Here is a 23,240-nt window from a genome sequence, read left to right on the forward strand (position 1 = left end):
ACTTGATATCAGGAAGTGTGATACCTCCCACTTTATTCTTCAAATATTTTTTTTTTACAGAGACAGAGAGTCAGAGAGAGGGATAGACTGGGACAGACAGATGAGAAGCATCAATCATTAGGTTTTCGTTGCACATTGCGACACCTTAGTTGTTCATTGGTTGCTTTCTCATATGTGCCCTGACCATGGGCCTTCAGCAGACCGAATAACCCCTTGCTTGAGCCAGTGACCTTGAGTCCAAGCTGGTGAGCTTTTGCTCAAACCAGATGATCCCGCGCTCAAGCTGGTGACCTCGAACCTGGGTCCTTTCGTATCCCAGTCCGAAGTTCTATCCACTGCACCACCGCCTGGTCAGGTGAAAAAGATTGATTTTTAAAAGTAAAATTCATAATTTTAAACTTTTCCTTAATGGTGCCTAAGTTACTGAGGTTTATTGATCTTCTGTAAATTCTAAATTATATCCATAAAATCATGTTAGATCAGATTCCTAAGCAGTTAAGAACTTATAACTTGAAGCTAGTTTTAAATTTATTAAAATCAAATCCACAAACTGTGGAAGTGTCCATAATCTATGCCAGACCTTTCTTGTTCAAAGCGAACACTATGTCAGATGTGTTTACCTCATTATTAGTTTTGCCTATCACTACAAAAACTATTTATTTCTAACATATGTAAACAGGAAGTAATAAATACCTAACATTAACTGAATTTCATTTTGTTTAAAGAGAGTTTTTTCTAAGAAAATAAAAGCAGGATTATATTTTTCTAAACAGTTCACAAACTGCACTGAAGCTTTTTTGCCTTGAATGTGATACCTCTGGAAATGCACATCTGTCCCTGTGTTTCCAATTCGCTCAGCTTTTACCCGGGATCCTGCTATCACACATCTCCAGCAAAGGAGTGTTAGAGAGCCTGAGATGTTCTCATTGGTAAAGAACTGTTTTAACTATCATCAAGTATCTGAATACTGAGTGCTTCTGGCTCTTGACACTGTCCTATATCTTACATGGTGTTTACAGATGAAATAGTTACATGTTGTTGGCACTCTGTGAGCTTAATGATTCCTAATACTTGCATGGAGTGAGCAAATGAGATAGAAACATGGCTTTATTGATCGCACTGATTACGTGCTTTGTGATTATTCTTGCTACTTCCCAACCTTGCCAGACCCCTGATGACTTTGTGGCTGCCACTTCTTTGGGACACATTATGATTGGAGGTTTGTTTGCCATTCATGAAAAACTTCTGTCCTCAGAAGACTTTCCCAGACCACCAGGAATCCAGAAGTGTGTTGGGTGAGTAAAGCCTTAAAGAACATAATTAAATTTCAAGTCTACACAGTGAGACCAGGTTTGTATTGACATCTAACTTGTTTTCATAAAATTTAAACTCTCATATTTTTAAGTTGATATAGTCTTGTTATGCTTTCTTAAAGGAGAGATATATCAGTGCTATATGTATCACTAACTCCAAGTGCATAAGCGGTGAATTTTTTTTTACTAATATATTTATATGCATTTTGCCTAAAAAATAATCCCTGAAGTTACTTGAGAAAACCAGTAAGAGGCACCATATTCAGTCCACCACAGTATAGATAGCATGTATATATTTCTATCACTCACAACATGTATTTTGTTTTAAAAATGAATCCATTATTTAATTCTTTGTTTAAAATAAACTACATTTAAATTTGTTCTCTGCACTAATATTTTTGTCAACACTGCATTTACTTTCTTTTTGAAAAAAATCTAATTCTTTATGATAATTTAAGGCCCTCCCTTTCCCCCAAGTGTTCCTTCCTTGAGAAACTTTACTTGGTGAAAGTTTGTAGAAAAGATGTCAGGCGTAGTGCAATATGAAAAAGCAAAGCTGGCATAGAGGATGTAACAGATGGATTTTCTTTCAGGAGAACAGGATATTTGAATTCCAAATTCAGTTTGAGGCAAACTAAATGGTAGACTTAGGCAAATCATTTAAACTCTCTGAGTTCTAGTTTCCAGTATTCTTATCTATAAAGGAAAGGGCATGGGTAAGCTGTGAGAACTCGGGTGGCATCAGCTTCTGTAGAGATGACAATGTGACCCCATGCTTCCTTTTCACTTTAACATCCCAACTTCTATCTTCACGTTTTTGTGTGTAAATTTAATATCCTCTTTTCCCCTCCTTTTTTTATTTCTTTATCAAAAAGTACTTAATATTGTATACCAACTATACTTAAATTTCTAAAAAGGTATTTACCAAGCCCTGTAAGTGTGTTTTCAGATAAAATAGAATCTCACACCACACTGAGATTTCTTCCGAGCATCCTACTCGAAAGTTGGGCATGTTGAACTACTGTCATTGTAATTGTTAATTATCAAGAATATCAGAGAACACCCCAAAATAATTAGTAAAAATTTTCAGAGCATTAAATTGGTGCCCAAAGAATGACTACAGATTTGAGAACGACAATTGAAGGCCAATAATTAAGAATGGAAAACACTAAAGAATTATTTAATCTAATAAGCAAATTTATCCTGGGAAAAAGTCACTGAATTGAACGTCTTTCCACCTTATTGTCATTTGTTAAGATAAATACTAATTCAACATTAAATAACTATTTTTTTAAAATAATTTTTTTATTAATATTTTTTTATTTTATTTATTTTTAGAGAGGAGAGAGACAGAGGGAGAGAGAGACAGAGAGAGAGAGAGAGAGAGAGAGAGAGAGAGAGGAGAGACACAGAGAGAGAAGGGGGGAGGAGCTGGAAGCATCTACTCCCATATTTGCCTTGACCAGGCAAGCCCAGGGTTTTGAAACGGCTACCTCAGCATTTCCAGGTCGACGCTTTATCCACTGCGCCACCACATTTAATAACTATTTATTAAATGCCTACATCACCTAGGCCCAATTCTAGGTACCAGGGATACTGAGGTAAATACACCAAAGAGGTTCGGATGCTCATGGAGCTAACATGTGGGATACTCTGAAAATATTAAACATTTTAATCAGTAGACAGTTCATTACTTTACCCTTTCTCCTTTGTGTCTTTCTTTAAATTAAACACTTAAAACAAATTTGCCAAACATCACTTTTAGATAATCCTCAACAACAAATAATATTATTCAAATAGTTTTATTTAAATTGTCATAAATTAATGAAGTAAAAAGAAACTTTAGAATAACAAGACCCTGAAAAATAATATCCTCCTTTATTCTTTTAAGAACATTATTGAAGCCCTGGCTGGTTGGTTCAGTGGTAGAGCATTGGCCCAGCATGTGAATGTAACCAGTTCGATTCCCAATCAGGGCACACAGGAGAAGAGACCATCAGCTTCTCCACCCCTCCCCTTCTAGATTTTCTCTCTCTTCCTCTCCTGCAGCCATGGCTTGATTGGAGCGAGTTGGCCCTGCAGCTGAGGATGGCTCCATAGCCTCTGCCTCAGGCACTAGGAAGAGCAATGGAGAAACGCCCCAGATGGGCAAAGCATAGCCCGGGTGGATCCCAGTTGAGGTGCATAAGGGAGCCTGTCTCTCTGCCTCCCCTCCTCTCACTGAATAATAATAATAAAAAAAGGTCTGACCTGTGGTAGTGCAGTGGATAAAGTGTTGACCTGGAATGCTGAGGTCCCCGGTTCGAAACCCTGGGCTTGCCCAGCCAAGGCACATCATACAGGAAGCAACCACTATGAGTTGATGCTTCCTGCTTCTCCCCCTCTTTCTCTCTCTCTCTTCTCTATCTAAAAATCAATTAAAAAATTATTGAACTCTTACTACATTTTATACCCTGTTTGTAATCTTTTGTATATGGCAATGGATGAAATAAACTTAACAATAAATCAGTAACCAGACAACTCAGGGCTCTGGAATAATTACAATCCTAGAAGTCAACTGGGAAACCCTTAGAGGTAGGAAATAGCTATGCCTTAGAACTAATGTAGTGTGCTTTATCTAGGAGAAAGCTACTGGGCTTTTTATTCAGAGCCTGTTTTGTATGATATTTTTAAGAGCCTTATTGATCTGCTTTTCAACCATAACAGATTACAGTTAGAAATGTAAAAGATAGGCTTGTGAGTCTAAAAAACAGGTTCTTGGACATCAATAAAATGCTTACATTTAACTTCAAAAAAGAAGGAACTAAAACGTGTTCATGCTGCAGAATACTAAACTGAGTGTTCCAAATTATTCCAAAGTCAATTAAGGAAAGGTTAAATCTTGTTCCACAGAATTCTTTTGAGAAACTGTTGGTTTCTATATACCTTTAGACAGGTTTCCATCAAAAACTAATTTAGACCCTTTAAGAGGTCAGCTTCATTGATCCGGACATTTTCTATTATAAGGCAGAGATGTGGATAAAATGATATATTTTCATGTCTGTAGAAAAATTATATTTTGATTTTAAAATATACTTTTAAAAAACAAAAACTACTTGTTTCTCAACAGGTTTGAAATATCAGTTTTTCTTCAAACTCTGGCCATGATACACAGCATCGAGATGATCAATAATTCAACATTATTATCTGGAGTCAAACTGGGGTACGAAATCTATGACACTTGTACAGAAGTCACAGTGGCAATTGCAGCTGCTCTGAAGTTTCTTTCTAAATTCAACGGCTCCAGAGAAATCATGGAGTTTAAGTGTAACTATTCCAGCTACACTCCAAGGGTTAAAGCTGTCATAGGGGCTGGCTACTCGGAAATAAGCATGGCTGTCTCCAGGATATTGAATTTACAGCTCATGCCACTGGTAGGTTTTATTCTGCATAGGTTTTGATTATATTCTTTGTTATAAAAGTTCAAGGTAACCTGGGAAACAAGTTAGGAAGTTGCTTTTATTTTAATTTTTCTTTCTCTTTGTCAAAGAAAGGATATTCCCTTTGGGGATCAGATCATGGGCAAAGCACTAAAAATATAGTCACTCTTCAATTTGTCACATCTAGTTTCTGAGAGTTTTCAATATAGTTTGTACCAGACACAAACCTCTGAGAACCTCAACTGCCTTGTTTCTGAAATAACTTCAGTCAAATACTATGAAGAAAACAGAAGACAGAGTGGGGAGTAAGGGGGGATGGAGGTCAATATAAGACTTCTCAAGATGATGATGTTTAGTTTAAAACTTGAATAAGGAGGGGCATCCAAGGGAAGGAGAGGAAAGGAAGACAGTATCTAGGCTGAAAAAAGCAGCAAATATAAAATTAACACATCCAAAGAATATCCAAAAGGTGTATATGGTTATAGATCAATGGAGCAGAAAGGAATATGGTTAAAAGATACAGTTATAGATAGAGTCAAAGGCCAGGTCATGTGGCATATTGTAAGCTTGGTTTGCTTTACTTTTGTTCTGAGTATGATGAGGAGGCTTTGAGTAAAGACTGTGGAACTACATCTCTCTCTGCAATGCAAAATAATATCCATGAAGTAAACAAAAATATCTCTAAAAAACCAAAACAGATTTTAGAAAGCCTGCAATAAGTTTATGCATAGTACTCAGTCAAGCGAATCCCCTCCATATCACATCACTTTGCAACTCAGTAAGTCAATGTTTTCTAAGTTCAAAGATTAGAAGCCAAAAGTAAGAAAATAAAAAGGCTATAGTCAGATGATCAAGAAATGACCATCTAGGCCCTGGCCAGTTGGCTCAGCGGTAGAGCGTCGGCCTAGCGTGCGGAGGACCCGGGTTCAATTCCCGGCCAGGGCACATAGGAGAAGCGCCCATTTGCTTCTCCACCCCTCCGCCGCGCTTTCCTCTCTGTCTCTCTCTTCCCCTCCCGCAGCCGAGGTTCCATTGGAGCAAAGATGGCCCGGGCGCTGGGGATGGCTCTGTGGCCTCTGCCTCAGGTGCTAGAGTGGCTCTGGTCGCAATATGGCGACGCCCAGGATGGGCAGAGCATCGCCCCCTGGGGGGCAGAGCACCGCCCCTGGTGGGCGTGCCGGGTGGATCCCGGTCGGGCGCATGCAGGAGTCTGTCTGACTATCTCTCCCTGTTTCCAGCTTCAGAAAAATGAAAAAAAAAAAAAAAAAAAAAAAAAAAAAAGAAATGACCATCTGATAGAAGTGAAAAAATAGAAAAAAATATATAAGAAACATGCAAAAAAATGCAAAATACATAACTCTCTGGAGTTGGAGTAAATAAATGCATATACCCACAAAAGACCCAGGACTCCTGTTATATTATAGCCTAGTGAAGTTGATAATGAGAAGTCTGAATCCAAAACGACAAAACAATAGAGTTATTCCCTGAAATATCTCAGAGATAAGGCTTTGGCTCAAAACTTGTAGACTATGTATAATGTTAGGTAGTAGATTCTTTTGACAATGATTGTTTAATATAGAAATGTAATTTCCATAATAACACAAAAGAGAAGGGAACCCTCCATGGTTTTGCAGAAGTCCAGCTTTCACAACATAGGCCGGCATAGCACTGTGAGACACTAGGAAGGGCACAAGGTTTAGTGATGGTCCACCATGACTAATATCCATTTAAATTTTCTCCCGTAATCTTTACTAGAATCCTAGGTAAAGAAATGCTAACCAACTCTTTCAAATTTACTGAAATCAGAATTCTAACAAGTGGTCTGACTCCAAAGCCTATGTGTTTTCGTTGTAACATGTGTTTTCTGTAAATAATAGAGAAAAAAGTTCACTGAACAAGTGACATGGAGTGATTGCACTGTGGAAGGTAGGACTTGTCACTAGACTAAAAATCTCTGAAGTTGTAAATCAGGCAAACCTTTGCACACGTCAGGTGGGTTTCCCCAAATGCTGAAGCTTATTTGACTAGACCGAAGGTCCGTAAACTATAGCCTGCCAACAAACTGTGGCTCTCAACCTCTTAAGCTATCAAGCTAAGAATGCTTTTTATATTTTTAAAAAATATTGTAACAAAAAAAGGAGAATATATGACAGAGACCATATGTAACCAACAAAGCTTAAAATATTTTATTTGCTGGTCTGTTACAGAAAAAGTTTGCTGGCCCTTAGACTAAATGATTATTTGAATGAATGATTTATGTTATCTAAAATTAAAATCAACAAAGTTGTAAGTTATACAAAATTATGAACATACTAGGTGCCCCAAAATGCATTTTGCTTATTTGACTTGTTTTTCCCTGTGTTTACATCTAAGAATCCACTGTTGGATATCTCTAAGTATCCAGTAGTATCTACTGTTAGCCCTGGCCTGTGATGTAGAAGTGTAGATAAAGAGAGAAGGTATAGTCTGACCCTTCAAAGGCCTTATACTATACACAATATAAAATGATTGAAGAACAATGACTCTAAACAGTTACCAGGTACTAAGTATCATAGTTGAAGCTATTTGAAGTTCATTGAAAGGAAAGGATGGAAAGGACCAGAGAATTTAGAAAAGTTTATGAAAACTCACAGAAATCAAGGAGAGGGACACTTATTATGAATAGCCATCTGTAGCTCTTCAACACCATAACTAAAAGATTCTGTCCATTTCCAGGTGAGTTATGAGTCAACGGCAGAAATCCTAAGTGACAAAATTCGCTTTCCTTCATTTTTACGGACTGTGCCCAGTGATTTCTATCAAACTAAAGCAATGGCCCACCTGATTCAGAAATCTGGATGGAACTGGATTGGCATCATAACCACAGATGATGACTATGGTCGACAGGCTCTCAACACTTTTGTAGTCCAAACTGTGGCAAATAATGTGTGCATAGCCTTCAAAGAAGTTCTCCCAGCCTTCATTTCAGATGATACCATTGAAATCAGGATCAATCAGACACTTGAGAAAATCATAGCAGAAGCCCATGTTAATGTCATTGTGGTATTTCTGAGGGAATTCCATGTTTTCAATCTCTTCAGTAAAGCCATTGAAAGGAATATAAATAAGGTCTGGATTGCTAGTGATAATTGGTCAACAGCCACCAAGATTACCACCATTCCTAATGTTGAAAGGATTGGCAAAATTGTAGGGTTTACCTTTAGAAAAGGGAATATGTCCTCTTTCCAGTACTTTCTTCAAAATCTGCAAATGTTTCCCAGTGATCATAACAAACCCTTAAATGAATATGCCATACTTTTGTCTGCCTGTGCTCATGTCAAAGACAGTGATTTGAGTCAATGCTTTTCCAATCATTCTCAGAAGACTTTGTTCTACAAGGCTAACGAGAATATAGACAGGAACTTCTCCATGAAAAATGACTTCTTGTGGGATTACAATGAACCAGGACTTGTTCACAGTGTTCAGCTTGCTGTGTTTGCCCTTGGTTATGCCCTTCGGGATCTGTGTCGAGCTCGAGACTGTCAGAACCCAAACACCTTTCAACCATGGGAGGTACTTATTCACACACCCAAGAGAGTTTCCCTTTTATAATTCTTCCATTTCCTTCATTGCTTTAACTTTCAGAGTTATGTAAAGTGTCCTTAATATTTCTTTTCTTAGGAATATTACTTAGGAAACTTCAGTGTTTGAATAACCAGCATTTCTACCACTAGCTCTTTGTTCTTGAGAATAATAGAGCTGTTATTATAACTTCACCTCTTACTCTGCCCCACCAAAGTTGTATCCTTTTTTTCCAAGAAGATTCTGTCGATGGTACTATTTTCTTTTGAATTTTTTTTTTCAGGGCTTCATAAGAAGTACCTCTTTTAATGCTCTTAACAAACACAAGAACAGGCATGCTTAATGATTCTTTTTTATCAATTTTAAATATTATTGATAAGGAAACTAACTAAGAAGTGCCAGAACTATGACTTGAGTCTGGGTCTTCTGACTCCATGCCCTTGACTTTTCATGGTGTCTCTGGTAGTTTATAGTCCCAAAGTCTCCAGTTGTGACATTTCCTTAGGGAAGTCTCTCTAGGACTCCAGTCCTCTTCAAATGATTGTTTTTAGATCAATCATAACAATCCCGGTGATATCTAAGTTTAAAGTGGATCACTAATTCTGTGTAAAAGAAGCCTTTGCCTCTCTTCTCTTTGATCAATTTGTAGAAACTCAAAGCTTAATGAGACCCTAAAGAGTAGAAACTTTCCATTGTGTTTTTAAATGCCCACAAACAAGTCATTTAAAAACAAATTGCTGCTCTATATGGTGACAAATTTTAATAATCAAAAGCAAATTTGTCAGTAATGTGTATTCAGAACCAAATTTATCTGCCTCGAGGCAGAATCATATTCAAAAAATATATGTATTTCTTTGAAATTTATAAGGCAAAAGAAGGTATAAGGGAATAAGACTCAATTCTTCTGAGTGGGAATCCAGGACAGGCTATTTCTACTTTTGTTGCTTTTACTTTATACCCCCATATACACAAGCTCCAAGGTCTGAGGTGATCAGCTTATAGCTCATGTGATGATGACAGGGTGTTTCAAATTGCTCATTTTAAAACTAGTTTTCACCTTGGGAATGCAAAGCACAAAACTGAATGAAGAGGTAAGATTAAAATTTAAGATTTTTTTTTTCATTAGAACCTTCTTTAAAATATATATATTTATATGCTTAGTGATTTTTTGAGATACCTGTTTGAAAGCATACTCTTTTTATTATAAAACTTTTACTAAAGGTTTGGTAAAAACTATAAATTAAGTGGACATCCTAATGAAACCACAACATGGAATTTTAGGAATGAGAGATTGGCAAAGAGTAATGGAGAGAAAACAGAGCATCACAGACAGGATGAATGGCAGAGATATAAAAAGTTTCATGAGGAAAAAGAAATACAAATAACAAGAGCTTTTATCCTCTAAAGATCTGGGAAAGTATTTTAAATTGGGAATAAATCTCAAACATTCTGAGAAAAAGACTCGAGATAGTATAATCTAAGCAGAGTCTGCTAAAATATTTTATTTAAACACTAGGCGCCTGAAATCATCCTTTCTATCCCAGGGAGTCTATTTATCTAGAAACAAACCGGAAAAGATTGGAAAGAAGGCAGATGAGAGTGATTTGTTCCTTTGATCATGATGTGAGTGAGGGACATCAGTGCCACATTCAGTAGGACAAATAATGCAAATATAAATAATTCTATCTTTATATGAGAGAATCTCCATACACATTACATTTAAAAGATCAGCACTTTAATTGGTGTGGCCTCCTAGACTGGTTCTCAAAAACAAGTCATTATCATCCAGAGGTGAATTAGCTAATAATGGAACATTTAGAGTCACTAACAAAAGATACATTCCTAAAGATTAGCTTGTCCTCTGACAAAATTTGCTAATATTTAAACAATAGCTTCTGAATGGTTTTAGATTCAAATAACTACAGGATTTCATTTTTGTCAATGTTTGAGGATAATCCTTACTCTGGCTCCACATTTGGTGGTATCTGTGAGCAGTATTCACGGACAGCACAGTCAGCAATTTTGGCTTTCTTTTTTATTTTATTTTCCTGATGATAGGCAAGGTAATAAGTGATGTATATAGGATGAGAGACTTTTAATAGTCAAACTTCTATGGATACATTTGTTTAGAAAATATTTGTTGGATGTCTCAATGTTATAGGCATTGTGCTTATTGCTAAAAATACTATAGAAACCAAGACAGTTTTCTCCCTAAAGGACTCATCTTTCTAGCAAGGTATACAATCAAACAATTAGGGGGCTTACTACAATGCAGGGTGATGCACTGCAATGTTCCATATGATATAAAATAGCAGAGAAGCACATAACTGAGACAGATGATCCGGTGTAATTCAGAGGACACTCCCAAAGATCATGACATCTCTGCTGAGTCTGTTGGATGGGGAGAAGTTAGCCAGGGCAGAAATGCTTCAGCAAAGTCCCAGAACGGAGAGAAAACATGCCTTCGGGCATCTGGATGGAGTAGAACATGGCGCCAGAAAACTGGAGTCTTTGTGGAAAGTAGAAGCATATGAGACTGGATGGATTAGTGGAGGATCCAGTAGGAGCACCTGGTCAAGGAGAGCATCTCAAACTTTGATATGCAGTTGAATTGTCTGGGAACATTATTATAAGGCAGGTACTAATTCAGTAATTTCAGGGGGGGGATGTGAAAGTCTGTACTTCTCACGAGCTCCAAGGTGCTGCTGATACTGCGGGTACAGAGACCATCCTTTAAACCAGTGGTCCTCAACCTTTTTTGGGCCACAGACTGGTTTAATGTCAGAAAATATTTTCACAGACCGGCCTTTAAGGTGGGACGGATAAATGGATCATGTGACCGAGACAAGCATCAAGAGTGAGTCTTAGGGGGATGTAACAGAGGGAATCTGGTCATTTTTTAAAAAAATAAAACATCATTCAGACTTAAATATAAATAAAACAGAAATAATGTAAGTTATTTATTCTTTCTCTGCAGACTGGTACCAAATGGCCCACCAACTGGTATCGGTCCACGGCCCGGGGGTTAGGGACCACTGCTTTAAACAGAAAGTTTGCAAACCACATTTAATTTGGGACTTGATAGAGTGAAGGGTAACCAAGCGAAGACACTTTTAGACAGAGGAGTGATGTGATCTGCTTTCCATTATAGAAATAGCATTCCCACTACAGTGTGCATTGATTAGAGGGACATAGGCCTAAAGGGGAAAAGGCCAGTTTGGCAAGCCAGGCTAAGATAAGGATGCTTTGTACTACAGAAATGACAATGAGGATGGAGAGACATATACTGGCTGGGGCTAAAGTGGTTTTACAGTTGTTAGGATGAAAAATAATACAATAATTAATAAATAATAATACAAGAATAAACTTTGAGGGTTTCATGTATTTAAAACTGTAAACCTACTTTTGCCCCACGCTGTACATGAATACTTAAGAAGAAGGATGAAGAGAGCATTTGGAGAGAAACTGTATTATAAAGCATGATAGATGGAGGCAAAGATGTTGCAAATGATTCAAATATTTGAGCAGCTAAAGTCATTTGTTGAGATAAAAACAGAGAAAAGTGGAGGTCTCCTCAGAAGAGAAAATAGTAAACATTCTATTTTGGATAGGTTGAATTTTGAGAACTTATGAGACCTCTTAGTATAGAAATGGTGGTGGGATATTAGTCCAGAAGTCAGAAGAGACATGTTCAAAGAAGAGAGTGGTTTTGGAGTGATAAAAGAAACAATGACTATAAAATTTTAGGGCCTACTTTACTAGATACTGGCAGACATCGTCTCTAATTTTTATAATATTAGGGTAGGTCCACGGGACTCACATGCTTTACACTGCATCTGAAAAAAGAAGTGACAAGAGGAAGTGTTATTGGTGACTGAGACCTACAACCGTTTAGAGAAGGAAGGGACCTCAGCGAAAGGGTCTGGCCCGTGGGCACCGACATAGTTAGTATGAAATTGTTCTAGCTTTAGTACAGTGGGCTTTTCACTACACCACTGAAAACTTCATAGGAGAAAAATACTTAGGTTGGGTATCAGAGATATAAGGCTGCTTTTTTCCACTATTCTATAATTTACTCACATAGATACCTCTTTTACATAAGCACAGCTTACTTGTGGAGATAGAGTGAACATCAGAACAGTTAGAGATGAAAAACATCAACCACACCAGCTTAACTGGTGTGACCTCCTAGACTGGTTCTCAAAAACAAGTCATTATCATCCAGAGGTGAATTAGCTAATAATGGAAATGCAAATTTCACTCTCTAAATTTTGTAGTGTCAATTTATGGTGAATTTCAGAGTCTCAATGACAAATAAGTAAATAATTGGTAGGAAAAGCATCTAGTAGCTTAATGACTGGAGCAGGGGTCCCAAACTTTTTACACAGGAGGCCAGTTCATTGTCCCTCAGACCGTTGGAGGGCCGGAGTATAAAAAAAACTATGAACAAATCCCTATGCACACTGCACATATCTTATTTTAAAGTAAAAAAAAACAAAATGGGAACAAATACAATATTTAAAATAAAGAACAAGCAAATTTAAATCAACAAACTGATCAGTATTTCAATGGGAACTATGCTCCCCTCACTGACTACCAATGAAAGAGGTGCCCTTTCCGGAAGTGCGGCGGGGGCTGGATAAATGGCCGCATGCAGCCCGTGGGCTGTAGTTTGGGGACCCCTGGACTAGAGCATTAATGCTAACATTCTATCATATTTAACAAGTAAAGAATGCCCTGTTTTATTTGCCTCCACCCTCTTCCTCATAAGAATGAGCATAGAACTGCACTAGTTTATTTACATCATACAATGTTATCATTATTTATAGAACGTATATGTGTCAGAACTTTAACCTGTAAAACCTAATTAAATGCAGGCAAAAAGAGCTGGAAATTATAGTTCAAACACAAGTGTGGAAAAAGTTATTCTCCCAAAAGAACTGAATTACTGGGGCACTTGTGTGGGTAATGCTTAAGGAAGGACAGAAGAAAAATCAATAAATAGGTAGAAGTGAGAACATGAACAGTAGGCCCTAGCTTATTTTATTTTTATTTCTTTCATTTTTTTTCTTCCATACAATTGGTAAAGATGTTTTTTTGTTAATTTTACCAGGTTAGATCTAATATCCTGCTTATTTAATGTAATACTAATTAATTTACATTTATTTCAAGAACTATGAAATCTGTAGGGATGTATAATAAAATCAATATGCTTAGAGATTTTTCTAAAGTGACATTTGGTTATTAACATGACTGTCATAGCTATATGTTTACCTTAAGACAGAAAATGATTTTCTTATATTCTATTGACCAAATTAAAAAAAAAAAAGAAGGAAAGAAACATTCAAAAAAGATTAACTGTGAAAGAACAAATAAGACAAATTCTATTCAAATAGAATAAATTTTGTCTCATTTCATGGATTTTGCCCCCAACAAATGCCACATGGCATCATAGGCTTAGATAATGAGTGGGCCTTGAGTGTTTTCAGAAGGTATTTACTTAGCCATGATTATATATCAAGTTAATGGTGGAGCCAGACCTGCAGTCTGCTGTCCTCGCTCCTACCCCAGTGTTCTTCCTCTGCAGCACAGGCTCAACATGGCTGCATCACTGCTCAGTAAGACCATGCTGTGTTTGTTGTATTACATACAGGTGCTCACTCTACAAATTGGGTAATAAGACAAGTAATCCTTTCAAGTTAAAAAGATCACTTTATGAGTTAAATTAGAAATAGAACTTAGAAGTCACTATACTATGCACTTAATCACTGAAACAGAGTTGAAAACCATGGGAGAGAATAAGATCCATGCCTTTCCCGTAAGTAGCATAGTATGGCCTTAGTGTGGATGTTAGCAGTTCCCTTATGTACACCCATCAACCAAACTCTTCTGAGATGGGCTTGCTGCTCAGTACATGCCTAAGAGCAGGATGCTATTTGTACTGGACTGTCTCCCAGGTTCGTAGCTCTGTCCCCTCAGGCTTCATTTTGGAGACAGTGAGCAGGACAATGATTTGCTTGGATTACTCATTCAGACTGGGCCAAGAACCCAGGTCAGATGTGACACTAGAAAAAAAAGATGCATTTTCCTGTCTTCCATAATTCCAGATGGCACTTTAATAATTACTATTGAGTCAGAAAGAAAAAATACTAAGAAGACTGTGAATTAATGTATTGTTAGGTGCAATGGAAAGACCACATAATGAAAGTTAAGATGTGTATCCCCAGATAAGTTCCTTTACTCCTTGGCTCAGGGTCTTCATATTAAAAAAAAAAAAAAAGAAAAAAAAAAAAAAAGGAAGATGGTCCCTGTACAATGTACTTCACCAAGTTCTTATAGAGTAAAAAGCATATTACAAATTTGAGTATTAGCAAGTATATGAATGTCAGGTAGCATTATTAGTTGAGGGACTCAAAGTTTATTGCTCATAAAAATTAGGGGATCAGGGAACATGCAGATACTTCAGTACTTCCAGCCTTTTGTATAGTGCAGGGGTCGGGAACCTATGGCTCACGAGCCAGATGTGGCTCTTTTGATGGCTGCATCTGGCTCACAGACAAATCTTTAATAAAAAATAATAACGTTAAAAATATAAAACATTCTCATGTATTACAATCCATTCATTTCCTACCACCCATGTTCATGGTTGCGGGTGGCTGGAGCCAATCACAGCTGTCCTCTGGGACAACACCAAATTTTTATTGGATAATGTGTAACGTACATGAGTCATTGTATAGCTCTCATGGAATTACGTTATAAAATATGTGGCGTTTATGGCTCTCTCAGGCAAAAAGTTTCCCGACCCTTGGTATAGTGCATTTTCACCAATGAAATGACAGTTGGTTTTGTACCTCATTTGCATAATCAAACAACTTTCTTTGACTTATTGTTTGCTTTCTGATGTTCTTATTTAATAAAAAATGCATCTTTTTATCGCTTCATATTCATTTTGAAATATCCCCTAATTGTTGAGAGCAGTATATTTTTACTTGCACAACACCCACATTAGCTAATAAAAGGTATTGATATAGCCTTTATTAACCTAAAATTGGTGCCAGATACTGGGCTACATTCCTTACTTTTATAATTATATTAAATCCTTCCACTAACCCTATAAGGTAGGTTTCATTTACTTTGTTTTATAAATGGAGAAGCTCGGGTTTAGGAAAAAAATTATAACTGTCAAGATCACACCACTAATAAAATATAGAACCATAATTAGAACCCAGGCATCTCACCAGAGGACCCGTTCTGAAATTCCGCAATGTAGAAAAGTGAAGACGCTCAGATTTCAATTCTATGGACTAGAGAAGCTACCTTCCATAAACATCAACTTGCTTTCTCAAATTCACAGAACAAGACTTTGACAGAAAAGAAGCTAAAATTCCCAAATGGTTGCCAGGTAGTTAAGAAAATTTCCAACTAGTTACAACACTCACTAATTCAGGATGTCTTTTTTCTAATTTTTAAGTGATATTTCTTGTAAGGCAGTGTGATAATTAGTATAATGAATACACTTACAACAGTCTTATTTGTGTTTGTTTGTATTATTATTTTCTATAGTTACTTGAAGTACTGAAAAATGTGACATTCACTGATGGAGGGAACTCCTTTCATTTTGATGCCCATGGGGACATGAATACTGGATATGATGTTGTATTCTGGAAGGATGTCAATGGACACATGACTATCACCAAGGTGGCACAATATGACCTGAAAAATGATGTCTTTATCACTACAGACCAGGAAACAAAAAATGAGCTCCAGAATCTTAAGGTAATTATGTCTTAAGTTGCTTTGTAGCATTTAAATTAATTGGTATTTCAACTGCCAAAGTCCTTGACCCCACCAGGACCTCCGGTGATCCTATTACCTATTCACTGTCCAATATCTTCTCTTAAATTTCATGGTCAGCTTGTGTTTTTCCCCCAAACACACCCTCAATTCTCTACCCTGCCCCCTCTTAGTTATATTCATTTGACCAAAGCAAAATCTTAGATAAATAAAAGTCTTTGCATAATCAGTGTAACCCTCATGTAGCTGAACTTGGCAAAAAAAAATTTTTTTTGCTGGCTGTTCTCACTTTAAATTCATAACCTTTCACCTCCAGTGTGGGCCTTAATGCTGCTGGACAATCCGACTATTATCTTAGTCCATTAGCTCGCCCACCTACCAAATGCCTATTTTATGCTTTTTTTTTTCTGTTCTCTGACTCCAGCAATTCTTCTCATCTTTACTCTCAGGTCACAACAAAACTGAAACAATCAGAAAAGAAGTCCAGTGTTCCTTCTGTTGTCACATCTGTGCCTGTGTCCCTCCCTTGCACTGGCACTATGGTTAGACCGCCTGTTCTCCTAGCCAAGACAGCTCCTCCACTTGACCTCTGGGTCCCATTCCCTTTCACTAACTCAAGGATATTGCTCTGGGAATTCTCCACTCTCTCCTGTATCCTCAAATATTTGCTCTTCTGTATTATCTACATGATGATACAAATATGCTCTTATTCCTCCCATCTTTAAAAAGAAACAGTGAAAGAAAGAAACTCCATTTACCCCTTACTTCCTCTTCCCTAGATTCCACATACTGCCCATCTTTTATTTCTCTTTAAGGCAAATCTCCTAGAAAAAGTTGAATATATTCACCGGTCCCAATTTCTCTTTTTCTATAATTTTTTGAACTCTTTTCAATTAATCAAAACTCTTTCTGTCTTGTTCACCAATATTAATAAATCCAAATACCATCTTACTTTACTTACCAGTTCGTTGTTCTCCCTACTTTGAAATGCTTTATTTGCTTCCGTGACGCCACACTGTCTTGACTTTCTTTCCGTCTCTGGCCCTGCTTCTCAGTTTCACTTGCTGGGTCCTCCGCATTCCTACTGCCTGTAAAGGGTGTCCCCAGAGCTCAGCATTGCTCCTTCATTGTGTCCGCATTTTCCCCTAGTGATCTCACCCAGGCTCATGGATTTAAACAGTGTCAATATATAGAAAAGAAAAGACATCCAGATTTTTATTTTCTAAATTTTAACTCAAATAAACATAAAACTGTCTAACGGACATCTCTACCTGGATATCTAATAAACTGATTATCTCTAAAACCGAGCTCCCAAACCTACCTCATCTCAGTAAATGACAACTTCCTTCTAGCTGCTCATGAAAATACCTGGTGGGATCCTTGTCACTTCTCTTTCTGTCCTGCTTCAAATCTAATATACTTTTGACTTTCAAATGGGTTCAGAATCAGACATCTTTGTCCTCTACTCAGTTGCTGCCACTCTGCTCCAAGCTGTCACCTCTCTCCCAGATTAACACAGTAGGTTTCTAACTTCTCTTTCCTTCCACTCTTATCCCTTCAATGTCTTCTTAAAACAGCAGCCAGAGTAACACTGTAAAATACAATATTCTGCTCAGAACCCTCCTTGTACATCTTATTTCTTTCAAAGTAAAAGTGAATGGTTTTAAGAAAACCTTTACATGACCTGCCAGCATTATTTCCCTACTCATCTCCTAGGACCTTCCTCCTTCCAAAAACCCCGCAGGCTTTCTCTCTCTTGCATACATGCCTTCCCTGCTCCTAGCTGGAGGCCTTTCACCTACTCTTTCCTTTGCGTATCCATGTGGTTCACTTTCCTCCTTTCTGTCTTTCCTAAAACATCACCATCTCAGGGAGGCCATCCCTTGTCACTTCATTTAAAATTACAATGTTGGCCCTGGCCAATGGTTCAGTGGATAGAGCATAGGCCTGGTGTATGGATGTCCCAGGTTCAATTCCTGGTCAGGGCTCACATGAGAAGCGACCATCTGTTTCTCTCTCCTTCTTCTTACCCTTCTCTCCCTCTTCTCTCCCTCTACTACTCCTGCAGCCACAGCTCCATTGGTTCAAGCATGGTCCCAGGTACTGAGGATAGCTCCATTGGAGCACATCAGCCTCAGGTGCTAAAAATTGCTCAGAACTCAAACATCGGCTCCAGATGGGGTTGCCAGGTGGATCCCAGTTGGGGCTCATATGGGAGTCTGCCTCACTATCTCCCCTGCTCTCACCTAAAAAAAAATTCCAATGTCAACCTAATACTTCTTAAACATCCTCCTGTCTTTTTTTCCTTAACACTTATCACTGACTAGCATTCTGTATATTTTTCTTGTTTTTATCTTGTTTATTGTCAATTTTGTCACCTAGAACTGAAGGTCTATGAGCACATGGATTTTTTGTGTTTTGAACCCTGAGGTGGCTTCAACAATTGCAACAGTGTTATGAACTCAACAAATATGTGTTGGATGAAAGAATAAAAATAGTAATGCTTCAAGCCACTACCTTTGTTCTAATTTCCTGTTACGATTCTGTAAAAGCAAGATACCGTTTCCTTGAAATATAGAACGTAGCTGTCTTTCTGTTACTAAGACTTATCTTCAGACTTTGCAGGGGAGATACTCAATGAGGGGGAGGTGATACAATGACATCGTTCAAGGCATCAGATAATCTTAAATCTATTGACATCCCAAAGTTATCAATACTTCAGAATGTCTTTGCTGTCTTCTATGTGGGGGGACACAAGGCACTGTGTTGCTGGGAAGAAAAGTTTCACTTTTGCCCCCGTAATGAAGTCCCACTTATCTCACTCATAGTTCAATTCTTTGGTGTTCTCCAAGCATCCTTCAGGAGTGTGGCTACTTCAAATTAGAAGTTTGCTCTGGAGAGCCCACAACCATTTTCACTATCTGAAATATTTTCTATTTTTTTAGACTTGTTCACATTCTTCCAGTTGATAAAACAATTATATTATGCTGTTTTTTTAAAGACCACAATACTATTTAGTAAATATAGCTTTAAACTGAGTCAAAGTTAGGTAGAATAAATTAAAAACCTATTTGGGATTTTTTTTCACTTTGCAGCAAATTCGATCCAAATGCTCCAAGGAGTGCAGTCCTGGGCAAATGAAGAAAACCACAAGGAGTCAGCATATCTGCTGCTATGAATGTGTGAACTGTCCTGAAAACCATTACAGTAATCAGACAGGTAATTACAGTCACTACAACATGTACAGCAGCACACCTGAACCATTTCTCTTAGGCTGACTTTTTGTTTACATGAATCTTATTTTGGATTATTTTTTCATTTGGAAAAAAAAAGCATCTCATCCTCCTGCTAGATCAAATTCCAGAGAAATTTCATTTTAGCTTGGAATTTTCTCTGTTATACCAGCAGACACACAACCAAGATATAATACAGATGTGAAGGTAACTTCATGTACAAGGGAAAAAGTCATTGCCTCAACTGGATACCCCTCCAGGAACCTCTTAAAAGAATGCATGGATTCTGTCCATTTTTATCCATGTGTCTCTCACACAGACATGCCTGACTTGCAGCTGGGGCACAATAACTATAAATAGATGCTGAGTGAACTAAACTGAGCAGGATAGAAAGCCATGTACAACAGAGATTTGCCTATCTTAGGGATCTCATTCTTCCCACCAAGAAGTAACAGTGAAACCTAAAAAGGAACTTTCTATGAGACAGAAGTGAGATGCTACTAAGTGATCATTTGCCAAACCTATTAACAGTGTTACAACATCAGAGCAAAATACACATATTAAGAGAATAGGAGTGAGGTCAGCAGCCTTCAGAACCCTAACAGAAGCTATCAGCGCTTTCCCTGGAGTCAAGCCTACTTTAGAAGCATCATAACCTTGTTCATGGTAGCCTTCCTAACCATCCTGTGAAAGCCGAGAACCTCAGAACCTCAGAATAATGTTTCTTCTTATTATTCTTATTCTTATTCCCTTTTTTATTGGCTGCAAGGGAAGAAGTATCCCAATGTAAACATTTCAATATCTATGTTCTATCATTGTTTTACAAAAATTTCATTTATCTCAAACTGACATGGGCTGTGCTAAAAAAATAATTAGATAATAGGGTGGAGGTGTCCAGGCAATGTAATATCGCAACTATTTGCTGAATGGGATGAATATTGTAAAAACACCAAGAAAGTATGTAGCATTTATTTCCCATAAAGATGAACAAGAGTCTTTCAAGATACATTCTGCATTGTCTTTTGATAACCAGGGCAGGTGCTTCCAGGAACAAGTGTAAAAGACTGAGCACAGCATTGGAGGAAAAGCTAGGATTTAGGATAATCGGAAAGAATATCATCATCTACTCCCCCTTGACATCTCTACTGCACAGCTCTCATACACAGACAAGGCCAATAAACATTTAATGAATGAATAAAATGGCAGACACAAGCAGCAGTGGTTAAGGAAAGACAGGGAAGAAGGAATATTTGTAAAAAATGGATGGATTTGGAAAGAGAAAGAGACTGGGAAATGTGGACAAGTCCTGCTGGGGGTGAGGATGACAGAGAAGCAAAGATCGACTCTGGGGACCAGGTTCAGTGATGCAGATCCACTTTATTCAGGAAGTAAGCTAGCTTATATACATGGGTTCAGCCAATAGGATGTTACAGTGTGTCCTTCATAGCCAATGGCTGAAAAGATCAGGTAGCTGCGTGGTTGGCGAGCTTCCTTCCTGGGTATGCCCAGGAGGCTTCTGGGAGCTGGAGTATTTTCACAGCATTGCATCAGCCACAGCTGCTAGGAATGAGCTCTGCCCTCCACCCGCACGGAAGGCAATGAGGTTTATAAATAGAAACTCAACCTGACTTTGAGGTTAAGGAAGAAGAGAACACAGTCATTATCTAACGTTGAGTAGACGCATGGAGTGTAATCAGAAGGATACCCCCGGAGAGGCTTTTTGCAAGTAGCTGGGACCCTGTCATTAGGGTGTAGAAATGGGGAGCAAACACAACCACACTTCCAGAAACTCCATGCTGATATCAACTATTAGTGCCACACCTGCAGTCAGAACCAGCATAAATCCTGCTCATCATATCACTGCCTATGTGAGAAGCTCAGTGTTACTAACCTCCTGGGAGCAGGGGAGATAAACTTTAATTCTTATCAACTGTCATTGATTATAATCTTGTGTTATCTTGCTTTTAGAGGGCTTTAGGGTAACCCAAACAATATTGTCTCTGCTTTTAAAAGAACTGCAGCCTCATTTACAATAGGAGCTCCCACCATAGTGATTGCCTACTGTATTTATATGCTCCATACAAAATGTTTCATATCAATATTTATTTTTAAACTTATTTTTATTGATTTTAGAGAGAGAGGAAGGGAGAAAGAAGGGGAGAGAGAAAAATCAATTTGTTGTTCCACTTGTTTATGCATTCATTGGTTGATTCTTATATGTGCCTGGACAGAAACCAAACCCGCAACCTGAGCACATAAGCATGACACTCTAACCAACTGAGCTAACTGGCCAGGGCTACATTTTATATTTATTATTTCACTGAATGCAGCACCTAAATGAGGCAGAGGATTTTTGTTTGTTTATTTGTTTTTAAAGAATTAGAAATAAGCTCAGAAAATTCAATTAGCTTATTGAAGGAATCATAAGTGATAGAGAAAGGAACTGGAGATATGTCTGATTCTAAAGACTTTATTCTTAACAGTCCCTGAACTGCCACCTATAATTGCAAATTCACAGCAGACTAACATCTATCTTGAGCATTTTAATTTCCTAAGACCCATAGCCTAGCTGATTTCTATTCTTTCTCTTTTTTTCTCTTCCTCTCTTCTTCTTCCCTCACCTTCAATCTTTCTCTCCCACTTTGGGTTCTGTGCATTCATTATTTTAATAAATAACCATGTGACAATTATCTATATCCATTTTTCAAGTCAGAACTATTGCTGAGAAGGATTCTATTTTCAGCATTCTGGACAATCAGCTAGTTTAAATGTTTGCAATGTAACTGAATCTCCTCTGTCTGTTAGATATGGATCACTGCCTTTTATGCAACAACAAAACTCACTGGGCCCCTGTAAAGAGCACTACGTGCTTTGAAAAGGAAGTGGAGTATCTCAACTGGAATGACTTCTTGGCTATCCTGCTCCTGGCACTCTCCCTACTAGGAATCATGTTTGTTCTGGCTATTGGCATAATATTTACAAGAAACCTGAACACACCTGTTGTGAAATCATCCGGGGGATTAATGGTCTGCTACGTGATTCTCCTCTGTCATTTCCTCAACTTCACCAGTACGGGCTTTTTCATTGGAGAACCACAAGACTTCACGTGTAAAACCCGGCAGACACTATTTGGCGTGAGCTTTACTCTCTGCATCTCCTGCATTTTGACAAAGTCCCTGAAAATTCTGCTAGCCTTCAGCTTCGATCCCAACTTACAGAACTTCCTGAGGGGCCTCTATAAACCGATCCCCATCATTTTCACTTGCACAGGTGTCCAGGTTGTCATTTGCACACTCTGGCTGATCTTCGCAGCCCCTGCTGTGGAAGAGGATGTCTCCTTGCCCAGAGTCATTATCCTGGAATGTGAGGAGGGGTCTGTCCTTGCCTTTGGCACCATGCTGGGCTACATTGCCATCCTGGCCTTCATTTGCTTTATATTTGCCTTCAAAGGGAGGAAATTGCCTGAGAATTACAATGAAGCCAAATTCATAACATTTGGCATGCTCATTTACTTCATAGCTTGGATCACCTTCATCCCCGTATATGCTACCACGTTTGGCAAACATTTGCCAGCTGTGGAGATTATCGTTATTTTAATATCTAACTATGGGATCCTGTGTTGTACATTTTTCCCCAAATGCTATGTTATTCTTTGTAAGCAAGATACTAACACAAAGTCTGCCTTCCTCAAGACGATTTACACTTACTCTTCCCACAGTGCAGACAGCCTAGCCATGAGCCATGTTTCACTGGACTCCACTCACAGCAGCAACACGATGACCAGCCCCAGCTCCGGTGGCAAGCCTGCAGCCCAGCAGAAAAGCAGAGATCTTCAGACACAAGCACTTGAACACACATTCAAGGAAAATGCTACAAGTGCATCTAAAACATGGTCTCGGGAAAGAAATTTAAGTATATGA

The 23,240-nt window shown here is 38.1% G+C and overlaps 1 protein-coding gene across 3 annotated transcripts; it reads left to right on the top strand.

Moving 5' to 3' along the window:
- The first annotated feature begins 1,101 nt into the window (after positions 1-1,101).
- On the top strand, positions 1,102-23,240 carry GPRC6A (G protein-coupled receptor class C group 6 member A). Of its 3 annotated transcripts, none has more exons than XM_066248381.1 (6): positions 1,102-1,295; positions 4,423-4,726; positions 7,448-8,284; positions 15,857-16,069; positions 19,183-19,306; positions 22,126-23,240. In XM_066248381.1, the coding sequence occupies exons 1-6, from the start codon at positions 1,102-1,104 to the stop codon at positions 23,238-23,240; spliced, it is 2,787 nt and encodes a 928-aa protein (XP_066104478.1). The 3 variants fall into 3 exon arrangements, with proteins under 3 accessions (XP_066104478.1, XP_066104480.1, XP_066104479.1); XM_066248383.1 differs by having other exon boundaries at positions 7,448-7,759; XM_066248382.1 differs by lacking the exon at positions 15,857-16,069.

Source organism: Saccopteryx bilineata, chromosome 12 (genome assembly GCF_036850765.1).
Source record: "Saccopteryx bilineata isolate mSacBil1 chromosome 12, mSacBil1_pri_phased_curated, whole genome shotgun sequence".
Lineage (NCBI taxonomy): Eukaryota > Metazoa > Chordata > Mammalia > Chiroptera > Emballonuridae > Saccopteryx > Saccopteryx bilineata.